Source organism: Salvia splendens, chromosome 14, assembly GCF_004379255.2.
Source record: "Salvia splendens isolate huo1 chromosome 14, SspV2, whole genome shotgun sequence".
Taxonomy (NCBI): Eukaryota; Viridiplantae; Streptophyta; class Magnoliopsida; order Lamiales; family Lamiaceae; genus Salvia; species Salvia splendens.
Window position 1 is genome coordinate 22379282 of NC_056045.1, and position 27461 is coordinate 22406742.

The window sequence follows — 27461 nt, forward strand, 5'->3', positions numbered from 1 at the left end:
TTGTGGGTTATGTGAGTTAATGTGATTAAGCTTTCAATGTGTGAATTAAATTAAGTGGGATCATGCATATATTTCTAGCCATATTATTTGGAATTTTCAGCCCCTCTTGACGAAAGATGAATTTTTAATAAATTTTTAAAGTTAACTGCGCAGTTCTGTCAGAAATTGTATTCTCGTCCAGTGAGTTTTGTATTTTGATTTGACCGACCTAAAGATGTGATTTTGATGTGAAATTTTAATTGGATAATCTTTGATGTGTCTACTGTATTGTGGTAAAATTTCAGCCCCAACGGAGGTCGGATGTATTTTTAATGATTTTTACAAAACGACCGCGCAGTTCTGCCAGATTTCTGTCATGTTAAAATAATGCTTGTTGTCAAGTTTTAAGTGAATAAATGATACATGTGTGATTAAGGAACGTATCTTATGGCGTGGTTACGTGTTACGTTGAGGTATACTATGGGGTGTTTCCTTATGTTGGTGAACGTTTGGGATGTGTAATTTAAGAAAACGATGAAAGTAACGATAGGACATGCATGATAAATTGTATTGATGGAAGGCTGATTGTGTTGTATTATGTGGTTATGATGTTGATAAGGGTTGTTGTGCGTACGTGGGTACGAAGAGAATGGATTTCAATAAAGTTGTGAACCGTGTTTGTAAGCAATCGAGGTGGGCTTTCTTTTACTAAAATTCTTTTATATTTCGAAATATGATTGTGGAGCTATAAGGGTGGTTTAAAGTGTTATGTCATGCCATGATTGTTTTGATGTTGAGATTGCTGTCTGATGCCTAGTTCGTTTGAGCTTGCTCCGTTAGGCTATAGGGCTATGTTGAGATTGTGCTTGATGCCTAGTTCGTTTGAGCTTGCTCCGTTAGGCTATAGAGCTATGTTGAGATTGTGCTTGATGCCTAGTTTGTAAGTTCGCTCCATTAGGCTATAGGGCTATGATAAACAAATTCGGGTCTGAGTAGGGCCGCAAACCCTATCAGGCTGTGTACACAGGTGGGATCGGGAGCCGTCCTTGTAAGTCGGTCGGTCTCGTTGGCGAATAGTGTAGCCACACTTTCGTCGCACTATGGTAAGAGAATGTGAATGATTGATTGATTGATTGATGAGAAAGTGGGGAGATTGTTTTGTCTGGCCAAACTTTGAAATATTTTGTGTTCTCGTGATATTTCTTAACTACATATAAAACTCGAGATCACTGGTATGGATGACATAACTATTATAAAATGTTTTCGGCATGAGCCCATTGAGTACAATAAGTATTCAACCCTGCATATGTTTTCCCTATGTGCAGGTTGAGCGGGATGTTGTGATGGATGTTGAGTGAGCTTTAGGAATTCCCGGATGCGTCGTGTCTTCATACATGAGCATCGTCCTATGACTCTCCTTTGATACTTGTTTTCCGCTGCCTTGTTTCGAATAGTTCTTGATAAAGTCTTTCATTTTTCCCCACACTACGTTATGAAATCCGTTGTTTAACTATTCGATAGAGCAAAATATTTCTTTTTGAAGTTAATTGGGTTTTCATATTCAATCTCGTCCTTTATTGTTGTCTTTCATTGCGTCCCCCTTTTCTTCCCCGCTCCTTAGTCCCTCCCCTCGTCACGTTTTCCCCGTCTTCACTATCCTTAGTAAGGGCGGTCGTGACAATAATACTTTATTCGCACACGAAAAATGGTCTCAGTTTGCTATTTTAGGATGTCCAAATACAATTACACACTCCATCCGTCTTATAAAATATGTGTACTTTCCATTTTCGTTCGTCCCACAAAAATATGTCCATTCCATTTTTGGAAAGTTATATCAATTTAATAATATAGGTCTCACTATCCAGTAACACTACTTTAATTCTCCTCTCTTAATTTATATCATTCTCCCCCTCTCTCTTAATTTAACATACCATTCTTCTCTCTCTTTTACTTTACCAATTTTGTCTTAATTCTCGTGCCATATCCATTGTCCATATTTTTATGAAACGGAGAGAGTATTATTTTATCGGACAGAAAGAGTACTATTCATACCTCCTTTTGTGGGACGGAGGGAGTACTATTCTTACATCCTTTATTTATTTTAAAAATTTATAAAATGATGAAAAACAATTACATATTGAATTTGAAATACAAAAAATACAAATTCATAATTTTATACTCTATTTTCAAATAAATTAACAAGATTTTGACTAACATTTTATACATTAACATAGGTACACATTAATTGTGATATTTTGGAGATATGTAAAATAATTTGTTACATATAAATTAACTCAATACAGTATTATACTATAAATGCAAGGAAATTAGCATATAGAAGTATCATTCCAAAAATAAAAAAAATGCAAATTATTTGATTATATCCACTGTTCCAAATCTCTCGAAACAAACTACAGTAGAAATTATAGTAGTAGGACTCCAATAATGTCTTAAATAAACATTGTAAAACGTAAATCCACAGAGGACCCCACACAGCCAGTAAATTAATTGTTATAATTACTTTCTAATTCTTTCCCTCTTCTCTCTCATCTCCTTCTCCCTTTCTCCTTCCCCTTCATCCTTTCTTCTTTCAGTAAAATAATGTTTACGGCGCAGACACAGACAACTATGGTGTGAGTACTGGAACCGGCACCGGCCAAGCCCCTGCTAGAGCGGCGGCTTGGCCCACGCCTAGGTCCGTCCCTGATTTGTTCTGTGCGAACTCAATGTACTGCTTACTTTGCAACTCTTGCAATTTTGACTCTAAATTCTGTATTTGATAATTTTTAATCTCTTTTAAGCCACTTTACTATACAAAACGTAAACAAAGTTGTTAAACAAAACTCCCCAAATCTGTATAGATGCATAGACAACCAAATAGGAGGAATATTAGGCTATTAGCCAAAGCTACACGACTAGAATTAAAACCACCTCCAATCATACACCAAATCTAATTTTTCATGTAAAAAAGTTCTTCAACTGTATATAATACCTAAACACATTTCTGGATTTTTTTTAATGAGCTTCTTTGACCTTTGTAGTTGATGATCATTATATTTGCAAGATTCTCTTGTAATGTTAAGAGACGTAGATTGATTCCAGTCTTAATTTTCTTATTGGCGGGGAAAAAGGAGTAGTAGTTTTTTCTAATAGTAGTACTTACATTTAATTGTTGACGAAAATTTTGTTCACAAAAATAAAGCAACTCCATAATTAAGAACTTGAAGCAACTAAATTAACGAGGGCTTCTTTGTAGTTGCTCCTCTATTAACTAGATTTTCTATTAACATTTGTGTAGAAATCGTGCTTGGTCAAATGATTTTTGACTAATAATAAATATTACAAGACATTTAATTTTGTGAAATTAAATGCAATAACGTCGATCTACGTTCCGAGTAGATGGCCGTAGTATATTCATTTTCTCAAATCCGATTCCCGGTGAGTGAGAAATAATATATTAAAGTTGGTCACAATAAAACTAGAAATGAGCTATGTGAAAAGACTCAGGGATTAATTAACTAGGTGTTAATTATCCCACATCGGGGATGATAGACTTCTTTGATGAAGTATTTAATAAGATGAATTATTATGTGTAATAATTATCGTGGAATAAGACGGGTGACAGAGCCCACACGCGCGCACACGCGCGCGCCGCCGCCGCCCTCTCGCGAGCCGCGAGCCGCGCACCGTGACCCGTGCACCGGGTGCCTGGTGCCTTGGATCTTGGATCTTGGATCTTGGTCTTTGGGTGGTCTTTGGGCTGTTCTTTGGAGTTGGTCGTTGAGCGTGGTTCGAGCCCTGCTTGTTATTTTTAGACCACCCCAAACTCCACGCTATCCCCGACGGGTCTGGTCCACGTCATGGTCCCGCTGGACCCCGACCCATGACGAGAGACAAAAGGTCCCCGATGGACCCCGACGGTCCATGGTCTATCCCGTCGTGTCTCTTCAGCTCCCACTGGCTAGTGCACCAGTCAATAACCCCCGGCGGTTACGGTCAAACCATCATGGCACACATAATGGTTGTTGACTCCATCAATGCCCTGCAGGTGGACTTGACCTATAAATAAGCATGCATCCATTGCATTCTAGACATAGAATACACAAGCATTCCTGCATACACGCTCTCTCCCTCTCTGCATATCTTCCCGTCGAAGCTCTGCCCCCGCCTTACTCCCGTTCGCCGGAGCTCTGTTCCTAGCGGTGCTGCTACTTCAGAGACGAAGCCGTTTTATCTTTAGGGACGACACGCCAAACTGAGAACACTACCGGAGCGTATCTCGTCTTGCGGAAAGATGACTCCTCGACTTAGCTTACCGCTTTCCACAGATATTTTCCCGTGTAATTGTTTCAGTTTTTCCGTGTAATTTTCCTTTGTTTATTTTCATTGTAATTTTCGCCCGACAAGACTTGTATCTCATTTCGACAACAATCGCAAGACGAGATATTATTGCCACTAAAGGACTTTACACACACCAACTAAACTGAAATCAACACCTTTGCTTGGAGATGTCGACTGACCCGTCTACCGCCGCTGCCACCGTTCCATCCACCGTGTCCCCCGTCGCTCCCGTCAACACGTCGTCGGACATAACAATGATTCTGACTCCTGGCTTCTCAACCTCTTCATCAACAGCCCCTTGGGTGTTTGACAACCCTTTTGGGACGGTTTCTGGATTCACCTCGAGTGGGTAAGTCGGTTCCACTTTCAGTGGTTCCATTGGATCCTTCATGGGGTCAAGTGTCGGGGCCTTCGGGCACAGCACGGGTGCTGGACCCTTCGGGGTCGGCACGGGTGCTAGCTCCTTCGGGGGCAGCACGGGTGTTGGACCCTTCGGGGTCGGCACGGGTGTTGGACCCTTCGGGTCGGCACGTGTGCTGGATCCATTGGGGTCGGCACGGGTGCTGGATCCATCGGGGTCGGCACGGGAGCTGGATCCTTCGGGGTCGGCACAAATGCGGGGGCCTCCATGCTCCACGCAACTGTGGGGGGTACTGTGCCCCAACCAATTGTTAGCTCCTACGGGGGCAACGGATTTGGTCCATTCCATGGGACAAGCTCGGCACCAATGGCACCAAGGATGATGCCACGCGCTGAGAAGCCGTCGAAGTTCACTGGAACGGACTTCAAGAGATGGCAACAGAAAATGTTGTTCTACCTAACAACGTTGTGCGTCGTTAACTTCCTCAAGGAGAACGAGCCAACCCCGCCAAGCGAGGATGAGGCACGTGTCGAGATGTACGTCGAGTATGACGCTTGGCGCAAAGGAGACTATCTTTGTAAAAACTTTATTTTAAGTGCTTTAGATGATAGTCTCTATAACGTGTATTGTACTATTCCCACATCAAAACAAGTGTGCGAAATGCTAGATAAGAAGTTCCGTAGTGATGATGCGGGTACTAAGAAATTTGTAATAGCTAAGTACTTGGACTACAAAATGGTCGACTCCCGACCAATCATGGACCAAGTGCAAGAGTTCCAACTCATCATCCACGACCTCGCCGCCGAGGGAATGGCCCTGCCTGAAGCTTTCACGGTGGGCACGGTCATTGAAAAACTTCCACCCGGCTGGAAGGACTTCAAGAGCTACCTTAAGCACAAGCGAAAGGAGATGAATCTTGAAGACTTGATCGTGAAGTTGCGCATCGAGTCAGACGTGCGCAAACGCGATGGTTTGGCTAAGGGCCATGGCCCACCTGTTGCAAAGGCCAATCTGTTGGAGCGGGGCGGTCCCTCCAACAAACGCTCCCGTCCAATTGCAAAGGACAAGGGCAAGAAGAAGCAGCCTGCGAGGAAGGTTGAAGGCAACTGCTACAACTGTGGCAAACCTGGCCATTTTTCCAAGGACTGCCGCAAGCCGAAGAAGAAGCCGGCTGCCCACGTTGTTGAAAAAGAATTCAAGGACTGGGATGAAAGTGACCTTGTTGCTGTGGTCACGGAAGAAGTCAACCTTGTTGATAACAAAGGTGGCTGGTATATCGACACTGGAGCTACTGCCCACGTTTGTGCCGATAAGAGCAAGTTTGCCTCCTACACCGCTGTTGAAGGGAGGAAGATCAATATGGGGAATCAAGCCTCATCTCAAGTCCTCGGCATTGGAGACGTGATTCTCATGATGACGTCCGGCGTCACCATCACTTTGAAGGATGTGCTGCACATCCCGGACATCCGGAAGAACCTAGTGTCAGGATCAATACTAGTGAATAAGGGGTTTAAACTTGTATTTGAATCTGATAGGTTTTCTTTGTACAAGTTTGGGAAGTCACTCGGAAAAGGCTTTGTAACCGACGGACTTTTCAAGCTTAGTGTAGTTGTACGCCATGTCCCTAAGCCGTTGGCTAATAATAAGAATGCATCTACTTCTTCTTACTTGGCTGAGTGTTCTAACTTGTGGCACAATAGATTGGGACATGTAAATCAAAATGCCATTAAAAGCTTAGTAAGTTTAGATTTACTAAAGGCAAATGAGTAGAAACTCAAAACAAATGTGAAACTTGTCTTGAGGCAAAAATGACTAAGTTACCGTTTCATTCGGTTGAACGGAACACGAAACCCCTTGAATTAATTTACACGGACGTATGTGACTTAAAATTGGTGCAAACCAGAGGTGGTAAAAAAATACTTTATCACATTCATAGATGATTGCACAAGATATTGTTATGTCTATCTTTTAAGAAGTAAAGATGAAGCAATAGAAGCGTTCAAAAATTATAAGAACGAAGTCGAGAATCAACTTGGATGTAAAATCAAAATGATTTGAAGTGATAGAGGAGGTGAATACGTAGCCCCGTTTGAGGAATTATGTAACGCAAGTGGTATAATTCACCAAACGGCTGCACCATATTCACCACAATCTAATGGTGTTGCAGAACGCAAGAATCGAACTCTCAAAGAGATGATAAATGCGTTACTGATCAGTTTGGGGATGCCCCAGAACATGTGGGGGGAAGCTGTTTTGACAGCCAACTACATCCTAAACAAAATCCCACTCAAAGGTAAGGACGTTACTCCTTATGAGTTGTGGAAGGGAAGTAAGCCATCCTACAAATACCTCAAAGTGTGGGGGTGTTTGGCTAAGGTGATGGTTCCTCCGCCCAAAGAAGTTACAATCGGTCCTAAAACGGTTGACTGCATCTTTATTGGGTATGCACTTAATAGTAGTGCATATCGATTTGTCGTCCACAAGTCTGAAATACCGACTGTGACCGTGGGAACAACAATCGAGTCAAGAAATGTTGTATTTCTTGAAAAAATATTTCCTCGCAAAGAAAAGGAAAATATTGTACCCAATTCTGAGACGAGAATTGAGGATGAAGCCACTAGTTCTAAATCAGCGGAAGAAGAGCCAAAATCGCGCAAGCAAACAAGGCCTGATCCAAACGATGCGGTACCAAGACGTGGTAGCAGGGTCAGAACACCAAAAACATTTGGTCCTGACTACATTGCATTCTTGTTGGATGAAGAACCAACATCGATAAAAGTAGCCTTTGCTGGCCCAGACGGGTTGCATTGGAAAGAAGCTGTTCAAAGCGAAATTGAGTCAATTTTGCTAAACCACACGTGGGTGTTGGTTGATCTACCTGAAGGTGCTAAACATTTAGGATGCAAATGGGTCCTTAAAAGAAGTTTAAGGCCGATGGAATAGTGGACAAGTATAAAGCTCGACTGGTAGTCAAAGGCTTTACACAAAAGGAATGGTACGATTTTTTCGATACATACTCACTTGTAACGAGGATTACATCAATTCGAGTGCTTCTCGCGATTGCTGTTGTGCACAATCTTGAGATTCATCAAATGGATGTTAAGACTGCGTTTCTAAATGGTGACCTTGAAGATGAAATCTATATGGAACAACCTGAAGGTTTTGTCGTACCTGGATGAGAGAAAAATGTGTGCAAGCTGGTTAAATCCCTCTATGGATTGAAACAAGCGCCATTGCAGTGACACTTGAAATTTGATAACGTTATGTTATCAAATGGATTTAAAATCAACGAATGTGACAAATGTGTCTACATTAAGAACACTGATAATGGATACGTTATAGCGTGTCTCTACGTTGATAATATGTTAATCATGGGTAGTAACACCCAAGTGATTAACGACAGGAAAGCCATGTTGAAGAAAAACTTCGACATGAAGGATATGGGTCTAGCCGATGTAATTCTTGGAATGAAAATTCTAAGAACATCCAAAGGAATCACCTTAATACAATCTCATTATGTTGAGAAAGTATTAAAGAGATTCAATGTCTATGATGGCATCCCGGCTAAGACGCCTATATAGCTCAATGTTCACTTGAGCAAGAACATGGGTGAGCCCGTTGCACAAGAAGATTATGCACGGGTCATTGGATGCATTATGTATCTTACTAATTGCACTCGACCTGATATTGCTTGCGCCGTGAACAAATTGAGCCGTTATACGAACAATCCAAGCAAAGAGCAATGGGAAGCTCTTGTAAGAGTTTTGAGATATCTCAAGTATACTCAAAATCATGGGCTACACTTTTTGAGATACCCCCCGGTACTTGAAGGGTACTGCGATGCAAATTGGATATCCGATAACAAAGACTCACTTTCAACAAGTGGATATGTCTTTACTATTGGGGGTGGTGCTGTCTCGTGGAAATCCACGAAACAGACATGTATAGCCCGATCCACCATGGAATCTGAATTCATAGCTTTAGATAAAGCCGCGGAAGAAACCGAATGGCTTAAAAACTTCCTTGAAGATATTTCATGTTGGTCAAAGTTCGTGCCTCCAGTGTTAATTCACTGTGATAGCCAAGCCGCTATTGGGAGGGCAAACAGTGGCTTGTACAATGGTAAGTCTCGATACATTCGTCGACGACACAATACCGTGAGACATTTGATCACAACAGGGGTGATTACAATTGACTACGTGAAGTCATTAGATAATCTAGCGGATCCGTTAACCAAAGGGTTAAATCATGATCAAATGAATAAATTGCTAGAGGGAATGAGTTTGAAATCCACAAACTAAAGAATTATCATAGTGGTAACCCAACCATGATGACTGGAGATCCCAAGAACTTGGTTCAATGGGAAAACTAAGCTATGAGAGTTCGTGTGAAACACTCATCTATATCTATTCCCTAGAGAGCAATAGAGTGTTTGAAAAACTTGCCTAGTGGTGAGGTTAAGTCTACGACTTTTAATGATTCCTAAAGGATCTCGTTGAGATGAAGTTCTCAAGGAGACTAAGTATGGCAAGATACTTAACGAGGAATCACCTATGTAAGTGTGAAGTGGGGCTGCTTCAAACTATACACTTATGAATCCAAAGTGGTGTCCAAGGCCTGAAATGGACACAAAACGTGAGAACGGATGAGGTTGATGTGTTTAAGTGTTAACATCATTGTCTCGGTGCACGCCGTGGATGAATAGTTCAAAGCATCGCGCTACTAGTCCGTCTGTGTATCCGATGGTGTTGACTATGGATGGTTCAAAGCAAAAAACTACCTATCCTTATGCTTACATACCTCTTGAGGGTTGAGCTTGTGTCTGCATACATATGCATTTGACAATTTCCACTAATGCGGGGGATTGTTGGAATCGTGCTTGGTCAAATAATTTTTGACTAATAATAAATATTACAAGACATTTAATTTTGTAAAATTAAATGCAATAACGTCGATCTACGTTCCGAGTAGATGACCGTAGTATATTCATTTTCTCAAATTCGATTCCCAGTGAGTGAGAAATAATATATTAAAGTTGGTCACAATAAAGCTAGAAATGAGCTATGTGAAAAGACTAAGGGATTAATTAACTAAGTGTTAATTATCCCACATCGGGGATGATAGACTTCTTTGATGAAGTATTTAATCAGATGAATTATTATGTGTAATAATTATCGTGGAATAAGACGGGTGACAGAGCCCACACACGTACACACACGCGCGCCGCCGCCGCCCGCCCGCGAGCCGCGAGCCGCGCACCACGCACCGTGGCCCGTGCCCTGTGCACCGAGTGCTGGGTACCTGGTGCCTTGTGCCTTGTGCCTTGGAGGTGGACTTGGCCTATAAATAGGCATGCATCCATTGCATTTTAGACATAGAATACACAAGCATTCCTGCATACACGCTCTCTCCCTCTCTGCATATCTTCCCGTCGAAGCTCTGCCCCCGCCTTACTCCCGTTCGCCGGAGCTCTGTTGCTAGCTGTGCTGCTACTTCAGAGACGAAGCCGTTTTATCTTTGGGGACGACACGCCAAACCGAGAGCACTACCGGGGCGTATCTCGTTTTGCGGAAAGAGGACTCCTCGACTCGGCTTACCGCTTTCCACAGATATTTTCCCGTGTAATTGTTTCAGTTTTTCTGTGTAATTTTCCTTTGTTTATTTTCATTGTAATTTTTGCCCGACAAGACTTGTATATCATTTCGACAACAATTTGTAATTGTAAACGGGTTATATGAATTCCAGTCTCTTCTCATTGCTGTAAAATTGGTGGGGGTTTTTTTTTTGCGACGTCAAATTGGTGTCATTTAATTGTTAATTACAGTTCTTTTTTTTTTCTCAAGAATATAAGAGCATCCACAGTGGGGCGGACACTGTAGCCATGCGGACGATGGCACATCCATCGTCCGCGGACGATGAGCCTTTGACCACGCATCGTCCGCCCCACTGCGGGCGACGCGGACGATGCAACGTGTTTTTTTTTTTAATTCTTCAAAATATATATATACACACCATTTTATACTTCCTTTCACTCTTCCGTTCACTCTTATTCTCTATCTCATTCTCTATTCTCTATCTCACTCTTCCATACACCACAATGAATCCCGGTGATTACCCAAGTCCGAATAGTCCGATATTCGGTGGTGGTACACGATGGCCGGGTACAGACCCTGATGAATACTGGTCCTTCGACTCCAACACCCAGTACGATCCCGATCTCAGCACGGATTCGTATGGGCTGTCAGACATGGAGCCGTCTCCCACCCGCGCCCCCGCCACACCCCGCCGCGCCAAGAAGAAGAGGAACAGGCAAAGGGCCCAGAAGTTGCCGCTTCCAGAGAAGAATGAAGAGTTCGCCCCAGGGAGGACGAACTACAACCTGGATGAAACCATCGTCTTGACGAGGTGTTGGATTGATATTTCAGAGGACCCGATGTTTGCCAACAACCAAAAGCAAATCGCGTACTAGAAGCACATCGCTGATCGCTACAACGAGGCCAAGCCGCTGGCAGCCTAGAAGCGCCATAGGGAGCAGCTCCGCAAGCATTGGAATCAGGTGAAGAAGCAGGTCAATTTGTTCTCGTCGGAGTACGAGAAGTGCTTGAGGGAGAAGGGCAGCAGTGAGAGTCTGACGGATGTCCGCGATAAAGCGGTTGCGTCGTACATTTCATTGTACGGCGATTTCAAGCATTACAACTTCTGGCTCCTCTTGAAGGACAAGCAGAAGTTCCAAGGAGGGATTCTGCCCCTATCGGTTGCGGCGAAGAACACCGCCGCCGGTGATTATACGAGCAGCGACAGCGGCGCACCTCCGATGGACCTCAACCAGCCGATGTACGAGGATGAGAGTTCCGGCACACCAATGTCCTCGCGGCGTCCCATTGGCAGCAAGGCTGCCAAGAACAAGGGCAAGGCGAAGGCGACATCCTCACAGGCACCGATCCCGGCCCCGACCCCGATCGCGACCCTGACCCCGACTTCGGCTGCGGGACATGCCTACGCGGAGTTGGTGGCGGCCGCCAACCGGAGGACGTTGTTGGAAACGCACCACGCCCTCATGCAATGCGAGGACAAGGACAAAGTCGAATACCTCAAGTGGATGATCAATGATCTGCCCCGCAAGCTGGGAATGGTAGAGTATTCTTTTCCTATTATCTATAGTGAACTTGTTTTTTATTTCTAACTTTTGTAGCTTTTTTTAATTAGTAATGTATGATTTGCCTTTCACCGTGGTCCTTTTTTTATAATTTTGCATGACATATTTGAAAACATAAAAAATTAATTAATAAAATAGTAGTTAAAATTATAGGGCGGATTTTAGGGCGTCCAACTGCAAATGAGGGGTAGGAGGATATAATGATGTGGCGGAGCATAGGGTCCCCTATAAGGCGGACTATAGGGCGCCCTATTGTGAATGCTCTAAATTCCACGAGTTCACATTTCCGATAGGACAACAGTTGTATAAACAAAATCCGATTTAAATCCGTGGTTGTTATGATTGCCTCTTCTATTTAATGATCAATCATCAATGTTCATAAAAAAAGAAAGATTACACGAATAGAAGTAGGGAGGATCAACAGTTAATGATTCTGTTTGATCAATTTCAGCATGTGCTATTCTCATTTAATTAAATCCAACGCTGAAACTCAAACGGTCAAACCCAAAAAAAGAAGAAGAAATTTGAATTGTGGTAGAGAAGAGGGGGGAATTGTGGAAAGGGATAGAGCTTATTAACTGAAACATAACCACTTACATAGTGCGCGATCTCTCTCTCTTAATCTGAATGTGAGAAGTGGAGAACAAAAATAACCGCCGGCATTACATAATCCCACACTCCCATTTTCTTACACTTTTTTCGATTCCACAATGGACAACACCAACATCGATAACTACCTCTTCTCCGATTTCCCCCCTCTGTCGCTCTCCTCCCTCCCCCCCGAGTCCAGCCGCCGCGCCGCCCCCAAAAACCCCAGAAAGAAGCGCACCAAGTTCCTCCGCCTCGGCGACCCGCTCCCCAAGCCCAAACCCGACCCGTCCGCCCCCAAAATCACCCCCCCGTGCACCGAATGCGGCCGCCAGTTCTGGTCCGACAAGGCCCTCTTCGGCCACATGCGCTGCCACCCCGAGCGCCAGTGGCGCGGCATCATCCCCCCGCCCACCCTCCGCCGCCCCGCCCTCACCGACGACGACTACGAGGTCGCCGCTTGCCTCCTCATGCTCGCCAACGGCCCCCCGGCGCCGGAAACGTCCAACTGCGGGCGGTTCGAGTGCTCCAGTTGCAAGAAGGTCTTCGGGTCCCACCAGGCGCTCGGGGGCCACAGGGCAAGCCACAAGAATGTCAAGGGCTGCTATGCAATTACCAAGAATGAAGGGGAGGAGGAGGGCTGCTGCTCCGGCGAGATGATGGTGATGATGCTCAGGGATAATTCGGGCAGCAGCGGCCACAAATGCGGCGTCTGTTTTAGGGTTTTCTCGAGCGGTCAAGCGCTGGGCGGGCACATGAGGTGCCACTGGGACAAGGCGGAGGAGCCGTCGTCTATGCTTCGTGATTTTAATCTCAATTTGGCGCCGGCGATCCAGGATGACGACGACGCGGACGCTTCGTCGTTGCCCTATCCTCCCGCCGGCCTCGCTCTGGATTTGAGGTTAGGGTTTTGAATTGCTGCTAATATGGTGTTGTATTAGGATATATGTTGTGTTGTGTGTAGCAAATATGAAACCGCTTTTTTAGGTTTTTTGAATCCCCAAATTAGGGTGTTCAATTGGAATGGATATGTGTATAGCTTCATGTCGATATATACAGATTTATCAACTTCTTAATTACTGTCTAATCATTTCTCTTGGATCAAATTAATATAGGTGATGAATGGGGTATTTTTTGCTGTTGAATTTCTTAAATTCCATTGCTCTTTAATTTCTTTTATTATGAGAAATATCTTAAGTAAGTTAGCTACTCATTATTAGTTAATCTGTAGTTCGAAATCAATAATAGGTATTCCCTGCTAATTTGAGATAATATGATCAAGCAACACAAACTTTACTAATTCTCCGAAACACATGACTGCAAGATTTTGCACATAGATCAATAACTGTCAAGTCTAAATTCAAAATTTGGTTTCTTCGAAGAACTTTTGCAGATTGATTATAATCAATTAATTAGCTGATTACAGACGAAGTTTTGGCCAAATTTGTATTATACCCATTTAATGCTTTTGGTAGAGCTAAAGTAAATTAAGCTACAAGATTTACTTGCCAAATCTTGGTAATCACATATCACCTCGGATCTTATAAATTGTAAATATTATAACAATTCATTTGATCACATTTATATAATTATCCTTCCATCTAATATATTCATTATGTGATTTCATGCACCCCATGCTACTCTAAATACATTCATGGATGCACTCTCTCCTTGATCATTGCTAGTTTAGCCTTCCCAAACTTCCAAACGTACATTCCTTTTTTATTCAATTTCTCAAATGTACTACTCCCTCTGTCCACAAATACAAGAGCACATTTGACCGTGCACGAGTTTTAAAAAATGTAGTAAATAGTGAGTTGAAAATATTAGTGGAAAGTGAGTCCTACTTTTATAAAGGTACACCCCCATTTGATCTTTAAACTGTGAGTGAGATAAAGTTAATGAAATGTGAGGTTCATTTTAAAAAGTAGTATCAAATAGGAAATTTATTAATGAACGATGAAAAATAATGAGAGTTTATTCGTGGACGGAGGGAGTGATTTATTTCTCATAATCCTCGCTAAAAGGTACGCCCCCATTTGATCTTTAAAATTTGATAAGTTAACAATTTTTCTTTCATTTTATAATGCATTACACATTAATTTTCGTCTGCCTCCATACAATTTGGTGTTAGTGTTTCAATTACTATTATTCTACAGTGTGAGCACAACTATGATATCACATCGTTCATGATCGCATGAAATTTAATTATGACTAAGATTGCGTGAATGACTAAGCTTATCTTAATTAGACATCTCATAACATGTGTCAACAACTTAAAGATGCAATGAATGATTCGAGCCAAAGAAAGAGACAAACATATTAATCTTTCCTCTATACTTTACTTGGATTTGTTTATGTGCTATTAGCTTATTTGTCGATTTTTTTGAAAGAGCGTCGATTTACAAATTTCACTAACCATGCACAAAATGTGGTGAGTGGCACGAAAGTGTTTCAGCTTAAGAGAATCCATTACTCTATCACTATAGTCTACAGTATCCAGTTCTTCCAATCGTCCTTTGCCCTCATCACTTAACACCCAATACCAATATTTCACTATTTCTTTCATCCTATCTTGCCACTTGCACTATTGATATATCTCATTTTTTATTTTTAAAATTATTTCTTATTTTATAATTGTGTACATTTATGTATCCTAATTAATTGACATGTGAATAATAAAATATTATTAAAATTTAAAAATTAAGTGCTACAAATTTTCTTGTTTTTCCGAGAGACGCGAGAGATAGAATATGCTTTTGTAGTTAAGTCTTGTTCTTCGCAGACAAGTCTTTGACATAGATTTTGTAACATTATAGTCCTGTCACGTTTTCAAGGCCTTCCTTGATACCCTTAAACTCGTCCATGACCACAGTCAGTGGGTATACTACAAAATGTCCCCCTCATCCCCTTTTCATCATGGTATATGTATACACAAATTTCCAATTATATTTTAAATACACTAAATGTCCCCTCTGGAGTAGTATATAAAATTCCCCTACATACATATTTTTGACCTTCAAGTGAAATCCTAGCTACGCCCCTGCTACTCGCGGTCACCGTTTTTGCAAGAAGGGTGAATTGTGTGTATCGCCACACTTTGAATACGATGGTAATTTTGAGGTATTTATAAAGTTTGGGAGAAGTATGGGTGGATTGGTACAAATACCGTACTGAAGCCATCATACTATATACCTTACCAAAAATGTCGTTTTAAATAAATACTATCTTTATCTTATTAAATTTTTTTATTACTACAAATTTCGGTATGAACAATTTTCAATATCAATACCTTATCAATTTTTGGTATATCGTACTGAAATCTAACAAGTATATCGTACTTTTATGGTATAACGAAATACCGTTTTACTGAAATATTGTTTCATGTTGTTATAGGAATACATATTATCGGAATATACCATAACTTATTAGGCCATCTTTTATGACATAATTTTAAGAGAATAAGTTAGAGATAAAGTGATACTCCCTTAGTCCGTTATTAGGAGTCTCATTTATTGGCGGCACAAGTTTTAAGAAGTGTTAAGAAAAGTGGGTGGAAAAAAAATTAGTGAAATAGGAATCTCACTTGTATATATTAGTTTTAAATGAAATGTGAATGAAATAAGTTATTGGATGGAATATGAGAACCTATATCATTTATGGTAAAAGTGAACCGAAACTCCTATTCGCGGACGGACTAAAATGAAAAAACGGGACTCATATTCACGGATAGAAGGATTACTATTGAAACCTGAGAAGGAAATAATTAGAAATAACAGTGGTAAGTAATAAGATTAGTTTGATAAATCAATTATTTACATTTTAAAAAAAGATGGTGTTTATGACTTCTTATTTTTTTTTATCTTATAAGTTGTTCAGGAACTTATAGTTTTCAAAAACTTATGTGCTCCTAACCATCTTATATAAAGCTATTTAAATAAGGCTTGTAAGTTTAATTTAACACTCATATATTGTCATGAAAGAGAAACCTATAAAAGGAATTTTTATCCGTTTTATTTTTTTCCGATATTCACGCGGTTACTTCACAAATTATGCATAATTGTAGGTTAGTAACTAACCTCAGTAATACAATACAATACCATACACCTCATTTCAAAACAGCATGGATAATTCTTTATATTCCTTTTTTTAATGCTAATAAAATGCATATTTTAAGGGATTCATTTACTTGCATCTTTACACGTCCTTCATCTTGTCCTAATTAACAGAGTGGTGGGGTTCCTTTCTAAACTAGTTGGAACTATTTAAATAATTAGTCTTGAAGATTATGCTAATTAGTCTTGAAGATTATGCGTGTGCGAGTGTGTAATTTGTAGTATTATATAGTACTAGTATTCTAGTATATATAAGCGACGAACATTTACCTTTTGGTGTAAAATGAAACTTTAATACGGTGTAGGGAGTGAGTGTATATGGCCATATAGATACGGTGCAAGATTATGCGTAGACTTATTTCAATGTAATTTAATTAATACTTACTCTGTTCCAAGTTACTTGAGTTGTTTTTTTTGCAAATTTAATATTATTTTTTTATTTTACTTTACTCTTTTTTCACTTTAATTATTTATTACCATTTTTTAAAATAAGTTAAAAAAATGACTCAAGTAACGTGGGACGACGGAACAGTAGTTAAAACTGACGTATGATTATATGAAAGTTTGGAGGTTTTTTGAATGTGATTTTATGAGGAGGCAGCGTGGACCAATGGGCTTCCTTAATCAAATTATATTTCACAGTGCATCTAAATAAAAAATTGTCGCGTAGGAAATTAGTGTTTCCTCGTAAGCAACAAATTAAACCGGAGCTGCTTTTTTCTTAATTTCCACCAACATTGCATAGTGCGTAACTCGGAAGATTAAATAAAGTGGAAGATTAAGATTACACATAATTCCCATATTAAAATCGATGGTGGTGTGTGTCTATACGTGGAGTGGAGCTGGACGTGACAAACTAATTAACGACTAAATCAACATTAATTAAGAAAATATAGTATGAGTTACAAGTCTTAGAATAGAGTGCAGCTAGAGTAGTATAAGAATTAGTGAGGTCAAAAGAAATACCATATAAATATGAAATGATATTAATTAATTACTTTATAGTAGTAATAATACATAGGGTGTGAGACGCGGCTAAGTGAGTAAATGGGGATGAGAATTGAGAGGGGGCGTCTGCTTTGGCCTTCCACGCGTTTGAGAGTCATTTTGATGCCTACATTAATTACTATACATTTATTTTAATTTATGGGACTACATGTATCTACTATTCCAATCTGACCTTTTAAACCAAGATTCCTTAATTGAGTGGTTGACGTCATGATCGTGAGTAAAGAAAGCACTCTAGTTTCTAAAGCTAATTAAACTTCTAGATTTGAGTAGTAGTAATTCACATAAAATTGAGAAAGGGTGGGGCGTTTGATGGAGCCAAATTGTGAATTGATTATAATTATATAGGGAAGAGAATGTAAGTATAATTAAAGAAGGTGGGTTAATTAGGTATATACACCCTCCCGGAGCCGAAGAAGACGATTAACAATAGGAATAATCCAGTTTCCGCGCGCACCTCCGCCGTTTATGCAAGGAGGCGATTGCGTAAGCGTCATCAATTATTAAGTACTGTATTAAATTTATTGGCTGGTCCACACCTGACACCACCTCACCTATCAAGACTTGCCGATCGAATTTGATAAGTCCACTTTCTTCCTGACGTCACATTAAAGAATCTTTTCGTATATACAACACACACCTGGAGTGGAGATCACCGTTTAGCAGTTGCTAAGCATATATGATTATTATGATTATGATTAAGAGAACTAGTGTTGGTGGGGCCCCCAGGGCTAACGCATTGCGTCTGTTCTGAATAAAAAGAGATTCCACGTTCGCCATTTTATTCCTTCGTTTCGTTTCATTTCAGCTCACTTTTGTGTGCCATCATTAGCTCCTCCTCCTCTCCTTTCCACCCTTTCACTACGTCTCACCAAACTGTGCCCTTTTCCTTTTCTCCTTCCTTCCTTCCTTTCACAGACACAGAATTAATGGTCGTGTTTCTCAGCTTTTTGTTGTGGATGGACTCGTTTGAATTATGACAGGTGCTAACATTATACACACTCATTTTCTTTGCTCTCTTTCTTCTCAACAACCGTCTCACTCCCTATGCATATCTTTTTAGATGCTTCTGGTTTAAACCGATCAACATCTAACATGAATTTGTAATTGCAGTTGGGAATAAATTGTCATTGATGATGCTTGGCGCAAGAGTGATCGGTTTTTGGGATATCAAGGAAAACAATCCTCCATGGAAGCGAATCTTCTTGTTTTTCATATTCAGGCTGCTTCTGTGTTTCGGATCCTAAATTCTTTTACTAGTATCACTTTTTTCTTGAATATATAGATAGATGAATGAGTATTACTAATATCAATCATGGGAGATGGTGCCCTGTCACCTAATATTTCTGACAGCGCCATAGATTTTGATCTCATACATGAACTCTTGTCCGATGGATTCTGGTTAGAGGCCACTGATGCATCCACAGATTTCAATCATCACCAACAACAATATTTCTCAAAAGCAACTGCAAAATCAATCTTCTTTAGTCACAGAGCTGTTACCTACCCGAAAATGGATGAATCCTCTTCACACAGCCATGGAAAGCAAGCTGCAACATTCGTAGACGAAGAATCCCAAGTGACTGCGCGGTTATGGGTGGGACCGAGACATGATCAGTCTGTAAAGACGAGGTTGGTGCAGGCCATCAACTTCCTTAAAGAGTCGATACGCGACAAGGATGTCCTTGTTCAGATCTGGATTCCTGTGAAGAAGCAAGGGAAGCAAGTGCTCACAGCTAGCAACCAGCCGTTTTCACTCAACCCGAGTTGCAAGAATCTTGCAAGCTACAGGGATGCTTCCCTGACTTATCAGTTTGTGGCGGATGAGAGCTGCACAGAGTTTGTTGGCCTGCTTGGCCGCGTGTTCTTGCACAGGTTGCCTGAGTGGACTCCGGATGTACGCTTCTTCAGAAGAGAGGAGTATCCACGCGTCACTCACGCACAGGAATGCAATGTTGGAGGATCGCTTGCACTCCCCGTGTTGGAGCATGGCAGTGGTATTTGCTTGGGGGTGCTTGAGATTGTCACTACTCATCAGAAACTCGATTTTCATCCTGAGCTACAAAACGTCTGCAAAGCTTTGGAGGTCTTGTTTGGCTCTTCTCGTGTTTTTTATTGCTTTTCTGTGAATGAGAGAGTTGGAATCCAATGCATGAGCTTTTATTTTATGATCTTTCTCACTGAACCTGCCATTCTTATGTATGCTGTTACTGTATTTGTTATTGACGCGTTTCTGCTTCTGATATGCACCTCTTCTATTTCATGTTTTCCTATCTACTTTGATGCATTGGTGGTGGAAAATTTTGTAGCTTCACAATCATAAAGATGGAACCAATAGATATGATCTGCTTTACCGCGTTCCTTTAATGATTTGTAGCGTGTGTGAATATTATTTTCTGATTAGAAGAAAGTTACTCATGAAATATATTGTGATGATAGTGTGGTTTCAGTAAAATCCCTCTCTTTCCAATTGTTTTCTAGTGCAGGCTGTTGATTTGAAGAGCTCCAACATTTTGAGTCCTTATAATATTGTGGTAACAAGCTCTTATCCTTTACATATTAATACCTCAAAGTCTTCTGAACTTGAGAGTAATACTTGATACATGTTGTTTAACAGGAGCACGACGACTCCTACCAGGCCACTCTGGCAGAGATCAGAAATGCCATGAAATTCGCGTGCAATGCATACAAAATGCCTTTGGCACAGGTGTGGGCGTCATGTCTTCACCAGCGCAGAGGTGGTTGCCGCCATTCTGATGAGAACTATGTGCACTGTGTCTCAACCATTGACTCAGCCTGCTACGTTGCTGATGCACGAGTTAATCGCTTTCATGAGGCATGTTCACATCACCACTTGCTGAAAGGTCAAGGTGTTGCTGGGAAAGCATTCCTCACCAATCAGTCATGTTTTGCTGAGGACATAACAGCTTTTAGCAAAACGGAATATCCTCTTGCGCATCATGCAAGGGTGTTTGATTTGTGTGCTTGTGCAGCTGTACGCCTGCGAAGTATATGCAACGAGACCAGGGATTTTGTGTTGGAGTTCTTCCTGCCACTGGATTGCAAAAGTGCTCGAGATCAAATGCTTATGCTGCACTCCTCCTCTGTTATACAAGAAATGTGCCGGAGTATGAGAGTGATCACAGATGAAGAGTTGATTCACGAAACTTCAGGCAGCACCTCAGCTGGTAAACAAGATGAAGAGAAGCAACAACACAAGTTACTTTCTCCTTCCAAGAATTCCTCACATGAAGGAGGTTCTATTTCTTTTAATGATAAACGAGACGGTAAGTTTAAGGCTAACTCCGGCTTTGACTTGCATCATCTTCCAGCAAGTTTAGAACAGAGCCAATTTCAGCAGGATTCTGGACCAAGAACGAGTGTTGAGTCCTTCACTTTAGGGAATAATTCTTATGGTGCTAAAGCAAGCATAAGGAAACAGAAACGGAGTGACAAGATTATTAGCTTGGAAGTTATTAGGCAACATTTTGCTGGGAGCTTAAAAGAAGCAGCTAAAAGCATTGGAGGTATAACTGCTTTTCTTTACCCATGATTAGAGCTAGTTGATGTGTCAACCCTGCAGTATTTAGTGATATATGTATCGTCTAGTTTATCGTGTCCTATTGCTTGCTAGTTGTCAATTTGACTGCTTTTCCTATTTCAGTATGCCCCACTACCTTGAAAAGAATATGCAGATATCATGGGATCACACGATGGCCTTCACGAAAGATCAAGAAAGTTGGCCACTCGTTGAGGAAGCTTCAACTCGTGATCGATTCAGTCCAGGATGGTGAGGGTCCCATTCAACTCAGTTCCTTCTACAGCAATTTCCCACACCTTGTGTCGCCAAATGTAGCAGGAACTAGTAATCACTTGTCGACTATAAAGACGAGTGGTGATTTCCAGCAGGAGAAGAATCCAGCTGAAGGGAACCTGTTAACTGCTGCTACCACTTCTTCCTCCTCTGGCAGTCAAACCTCCAGTTCTAGTTACTGTTGTTCTACAGGTTCGAAGCAATCATCTTTCCACGTCAATGGATTTATGCCTGTAGATGCTTTATCCATGGAACAGAATGGAGGGGTGTTGAAGAAAGCAAGGAGTGATGCGGAATTGCATGGGAAAGGCCAAGAGAAAACTAAGCTTATGATCAAATCATACAGCCACAAGCTTCTATGTGAAGACCCTGTTGTTAATGGAGCTTCAGCTGTGCCAGTGCATAGCAGCCGGGAAAATGATGAGGCTGCTTTTAGAGTAAGAGTTTCTTTTGGGGAAGAAAAGATCCGGCTCAGCCTGCAACCACACTGGGACTTTAAGCATCTACGAGAAGAGGTCTTGGCACGCTTCAGCATAGAGAATGTGGCCGGTGTTAACTTGAAATATCTTGATGATGATGCTGAGTGGGTGCTTCTTACTTGTGATGATGATCTTGAAGAATGTAGGGATATACACAGATCTTCAAAGAGCCCAACTATTAAGCTGTCTGTAATTCGGACCTGTCATCCCAATCTTGGAAGTTCATTCGGTAGTGATGGGCCATACTAGAGTGGCTTTTGCCATGCATCAAGGTTGTTTGATGTTTTTTATGGAAACCATATGTTTGTTTGTTTGTTTTGAAACACCAACTTGTGTAACAATATGTGCAGAATGCTATAGACAAGCCAAAAATAAATGTTTACTTCCAAGTTTCTACTTGATTTTATGTTTCTTTTACAAATTTCAATGGCTTTTGGTATATAATTCTATGCTAAAGGTAGGTCAAAGCCATGGAGATAAATAGACTAACATCTTGTTCTACATAACTGGATCTGCTAATCAGTGAATCAACATACAACAATGACTGCTACTCTTCCTCTGTGATTCAAAAAAATGAAGCGTTCCTTTGTCTGTAAACTAATCACGATACATGTCCGACAAATAAGGCATTCTCTCTCCTAAGTTTTACACCATTCCCTTTGCAAGCTAAAAGAAGAAGAAAATAAAAGAGCACAAACGAAGAGCACTCTCACTACGCAGAGTAATTAGGCGCGTGGTGGGAGTGGATAGGCTCGATTCACCTCCTGCCTTGGGTGATTATGGGAACGATACTGCTGGGGCATGCGTCTATCAGAAGCCAGGTAACTAGAATGCACTCTAGGCTGCCTAGGCCTCTCTTTAGCAGTTTCAATTTCTTCAAGCGTTTCAACAATTTCCTGCATGGAGGGTCTGTTTTTGGGATCACTCTCAATACAATTGAGAGCAAGGTGGGCTATTTGCAATGCTGATCTTGAAGGATATCTCCCTTCCAAATGTGAATCCATCACACCCTTCAACTTCCTTCTGTCTTGCAAACTCGGCTTTATCCAATCAACCAGATTATGCTGTTTTTCTGGGCGATTTGTGTCGAGAGCACGCAGCCCGGTTAGCATTTCTACCAAGACCACACCAAATCCATAGACGTCACTCTTCACATACAAGTGCCCTGCACATATACATACAAGAATGTGATGAGAAATGATGGTTTTTCTACATATGCAAAGATCTGGTTCACGATCATCTACCTGTGGCAACATACTCCGGGGCAGCATAGCCATATGTCCCCATAACCTGTGTGGACACATGGGACTTGCTCGCTGTCGGACCCAATTTCGCCAGCCCGAAATCAGATAACTTGGCGTGGTACGACTGATCAATGACAACAATATCAAAACACAGTCTCATAGTGATAGGTATGCATGTGAGGTGAGAGAGATTAATACCGAGTCGAGTAAAATGTTGGAGGCCTTGAAGTCTCTGTAGATGACTTTTCTATCAGAAGCATGAAGGAAGGCAAGGCCACGAGCTGCACCGATCAATATCTTGAGCCTCGTATCCCACGGCAGTGGCTGAACAGCAGCACCCCCTAAATTATCACCAATTTCCAATTAGTTCAAACTACAAATTTACAGCAATTAAACAGAGTTAACGAATATTGAAAACGAATCCCTTACTTCCGAAAAGATGGTTTTCTAGGCTGCCTTTCTGCATGAATTCATAGACAAGCAGAAGTTCTGTATCATCCCAGCAATAGCCCAACAGCTTAACCAAATTACAATGAGAGAGTTTCCCCAAAAAATTCACCTCCGACTGCATATGGAATCTCAAATTTAATCCTAATAATATCAAATTTGGAAACAAAGAAGCGAGCTAGACGAAGAAAAACCTGCCACTCTTGAAACCCCTGGAGGCTTTCAGAATTCAACTTCTTAACAGCAACGACCGTTGATCCGCTTTTGGAGTCCAGCCAGCCTTTGTATACTTTCCCGAATCCACCCTCTCCCACGACCGTATCGTTTCGGAAGTTTCTAGTAGCCGCGCGAAGCTCCGCGAACGTGAAGATCCTCAAAGAGGGGTGCGGCAGCATCTGCACTCCCGGTCTCGGGCTCGGGCTTCCGCCCGCCGCCCAGAACCCGCTGCTGCCGCTAGACGACATCGTCGTCCCCTGCGATATCGTCACTGCACCACAACATCATTAATTAGCTCTTCACCAAAGTTGGGCAAACGGATCATAGGAAAACTCGTACATACCTGAACTAAGTTGGCCGGTGGTTTGGGGGCTTTGATCAACGGTTTTGGAACTCCAGCAGATTCCCATATCTGGCGTTGATGAAAATGCAGAATTTGTTGGTGTTTGATCAAATTAATCCAATTACCACGCGTCTTCTTAAGGAATGGATTAGGCCCTTGGCATGGCTTGTTGATGATGGTATTGCCTTAATTTGGTCGAGTTTCTTGTTGGCTATCGACAATGGACGGAGTCGTAGGTGTATTGTATATATATAAATATATATTTAAAAGAAATGTGGAAATATAAGTAAGGTCAGGTCAAAAGTCAATTGCCCTATTTTTCAACCATCAACGGAGTTAAGTTTAGATGTTAGTTCCATGAATGTCACTGCCAACGCAGTTTTGAATCACTCTCACTTGTAAACTCAAAACTTAAGATGTGTGTGTCTTTCATATTCAAAGCCCAAACTATACCATTGACAAAATATTAGTACTATATACACTTTCAAACTCTTTCCACAAGATTCAGCCTTACCAAAACAAATTTTTACTTTTAAACAGCAGTTATATATTAGTTGATGGTCCAATTTCTAGGGACATTTTAGGTTCACTTTTTTACTTGAAAATTACTCATCTCAAACTACTTATACTTTTTATATTTTAAATAAGAATTAGGGTATTTAATTAATATGTTAGAGTTAATTAAGTATCCTATTATTAAGTTATTTCTCATTACACTTAAAATAATAATTTAACTACAATAAAAATTAATCTCAACTTAAAAACCTAAAATGAAAAGTGCGAGTAATATGAGAGTATAATATTTTGACGCACTCATATTTTGATCTTGTGAGTTCCCCCGCTCAAGTGGAAACTTGTATTTAAGAAATAAAATTTTAGTTATTTAGAGTTAAATGTTAGTACTAGCATTTTTGTTGTGAATGTGAGTTCAGTCGACATTATAACTGTGAGACGCCAAATTCCCTAAAGCTCAAGAATTAGGAGAGGTTCCCAATTCCCATTACAAATTATATTTGCCATGTTTTTCTCCATTGTTTTGCGGTTTCACTTTGCGTGGTGCACGGAGATTTTGTTGGGTAATGCGATCCATGGCGAGTGGAGGAAAAAGTTGTATGTGTTTCATTGACTTTGCTTGATAATCTGACAATTCACGTTGTTACATCACTATCCATTATCCAAGAGTTGACACTAGGCTTATCACTCAGCTCATTAACAATGTATGATTCACATTTTCCAAATAATACATGTGTTTATATTATATTAGAACAAATAACAATGAAGTGAGTGATTTGGCAGTCGAAATTTACAAATTTAAATCCCAATAATAATAAAACATACTTCCGGGGTTGGTTATATTGCTAATCTTTTTAAATTGTTAACTCATCAACGTAGTGTACTAAAAATGTCAACACATAATATTGAAATGACAACAAAATTATGTGTTGATATATTAATGTCATCGTGTTGACATTTTTAATACACCGAGTTGATGAGTTAGCAGAGTTAGCAACTTAAAAAAGTTAGCAACTGATTACATCTCATATACTTCCTCTGTCGCATGTATAAAGTGCAACATTTCATTTTTGGCATGCAATTTAGTACTAGTATAATATTATTTTTTAAGTTGAGTGTGGTGAGAATAAAGTATAGATATAACATTTTATATTAGGAAATATGCCACATTAAATAGAATATTCTAAAAATAAAAATGATTAACTTTAAATTTAAATGAGACGGCTGAAGTATAAATAAAATTGACGTACCCCAGTCCTCTGTATTCTACTATTTCATGTCATTTGGCCAAGAAGAGGGGAAAGTTGTCTAATAATTAAATTAAATCTACTTAATACACATTTACACGTTTGAGGAGTTTGAAGAACTAAGTGCAATTTCTATGTGTGCTAACAATTTCATGAATTAATATTAGATTAATCAGTTTCTTTTATGGCTAGCAATTTCTATGTGTGCTAGCAAAGTTTTAAAACTTTATTTGATTCATTTAATTATACTCGTAGTTGACAAGGTCAGGTCGAGTGTTATTAATTGTAGTTATGATGTCATTGCGGTTTTTCAAACACTATGGGTTCTTTCAACATTGGTGTTTCTTCTAATGACAATCATAATATGTATTTCTAGTTTCTATCGCTCATCTTTTAATTCTTTATCTTTTATTATCCATCTATATCTCATGCAGCATGCTACAAGTTCATATTGCAGTTGCTTTTAGCAGTGTGACATCAAAAAAATATGTCGGATTTCGGGCTCATCGTAAAAATCCTGATTTCGTCAATGACTCTACATGTATGGAAGTTACGAGTTCATTACTCTTTTCCCAAGAAATGTGTTTTGAATAGTAAAATCAAACAATTTTTATCATTGCACCCGTAATCCTGATTAGGCATAGGTGATCCTTCCTAGTTGTCGGATTCAAACAACATTAACTGTTGAAATTTATATTAAGAAAATAAAAAATTTAATGCAGACCTTTTGAGAAAGTGGACCATTCTTAATACAGATAATAAATAAGAGAGTATTAAAATGAGACAGAGCTATAATATTTAGAATGAAAAAAAATAATGCACATCTTATGAGAAGATAGATCATAATATTGATATACATAGAAAATGAATAAGCTGGTATTAATATTAGGTGGTCTACGGTCACCAATTATCACTAAGCACATTATTAGTAAACATTTTTTTTTTTCTGTCGACCACGAATTTTTAGCGTGTTTCAAAGTCAACCAAACGCACTTTCATTGTTAGATAAACTTAAGTTTCAAAATCCAAATCATTCAGTCACATTACATATACTTTCTCTTCCACACAAAAAAACTAATGTACAAGAATCTAGTAATATAAAGCAAATCTAATCATTCAATCATACATACTTTCACTGGCGTCTGGCGTGGTTGGCCGGCGGATCGCAATTACTAATAATAATTCATTGTTAATTATGAATTAGAATTACTAAATAATAGGAGTAGTAATTTAAATTTAATTAAGATGAATGTGCAATGGGCAGTCGCACTATTCGAGAGTGCTTCTAAATCCAAACGAGGACAAAATTTCCACAAAAAAAACAATTATGAATTAGAATTACAAATTAATAATAATTGAAATTTAATTAAGATGAATGTGCAGTTCATTCTAATGCATTAGAGAGTGCTTCTAATACATGAGGACGAAACTGCCACAAAAAAGACATGATGTGTGATTTGATATGTAAATCTGTAATGCATTATGCATGTTGAGATTAAAAATTTATAATAATTGTAACACATAAATAGTTTTGTGTACGGACGTGTGCTGCACAATCACGGAATAAATGTAAAAAAAGATGAAATTTATTGGAAATATTCAAGTGGTTA

The 27461-nt window shown here is 40.1% G+C and overlaps 3 protein-coding genes across 3 annotated transcripts; 2 read left to right on the top strand and 1 right to left on the bottom strand.

Moving 5' to 3' along the window:
• The first annotated feature begins 12547 nt into the window (after nt 1-12547).
• Nucleotides 12548-13339, top strand: LOC121764356 (zinc finger protein ZAT3-like). Its single transcript, XM_042160390.1, has one exon. The coding sequence runs from the start codon at nt 12548-12550 to the stop codon at nt 13337-13339; it is 792 nt and encodes a 263-aa protein (XP_042016324.1).
• A 4969-nt stretch (nt 13340-18308) lies between these two features.
• On the top strand, nt 18309-22242 carry LOC121763831 (protein NLP2-like). The gene is made up of 5 exons (XM_042159916.1): nt 18309-18531; nt 18662-19634; nt 20035-20082; nt 20166-21075; nt 21213-22242. Exons 2-5 carry the CDS (start codon nt 18864-18866, stop codon nt 22088-22090), a joined length of 2607 nt encoding a protein of 868 aa, XP_042015850.1. The 5' UTR covers nt 18309-18531; nt 18662-18863; the 3' UTR covers nt 22091-22242.
• A 92-nt stretch (nt 22243-22334) lies between these two features.
• LOC121763832 (probable serine/threonine-protein kinase PIX13) lies at nt 22335-24318 on the bottom strand. The gene is made up of 6 exons (XM_042159917.1): nt 24092-24318; nt 23727-24019; nt 23515-23650; nt 23284-23426; nt 23086-23209; nt 22335-23006 (listed from the first exon to the last, which is right to left on the bottom strand). The coding sequence occupies exons 1-6, from the start codon at nt 24156-24158 to the stop codon at nt 22567-22569; spliced, it is 1203 nt and encodes a 400-aa protein (XP_042015851.1). The 5' UTR covers nt 24159-24318; the 3' UTR covers nt 22335-22566.
• Nucleotides 24319-27461: the final 3143 nt, after the last annotated feature.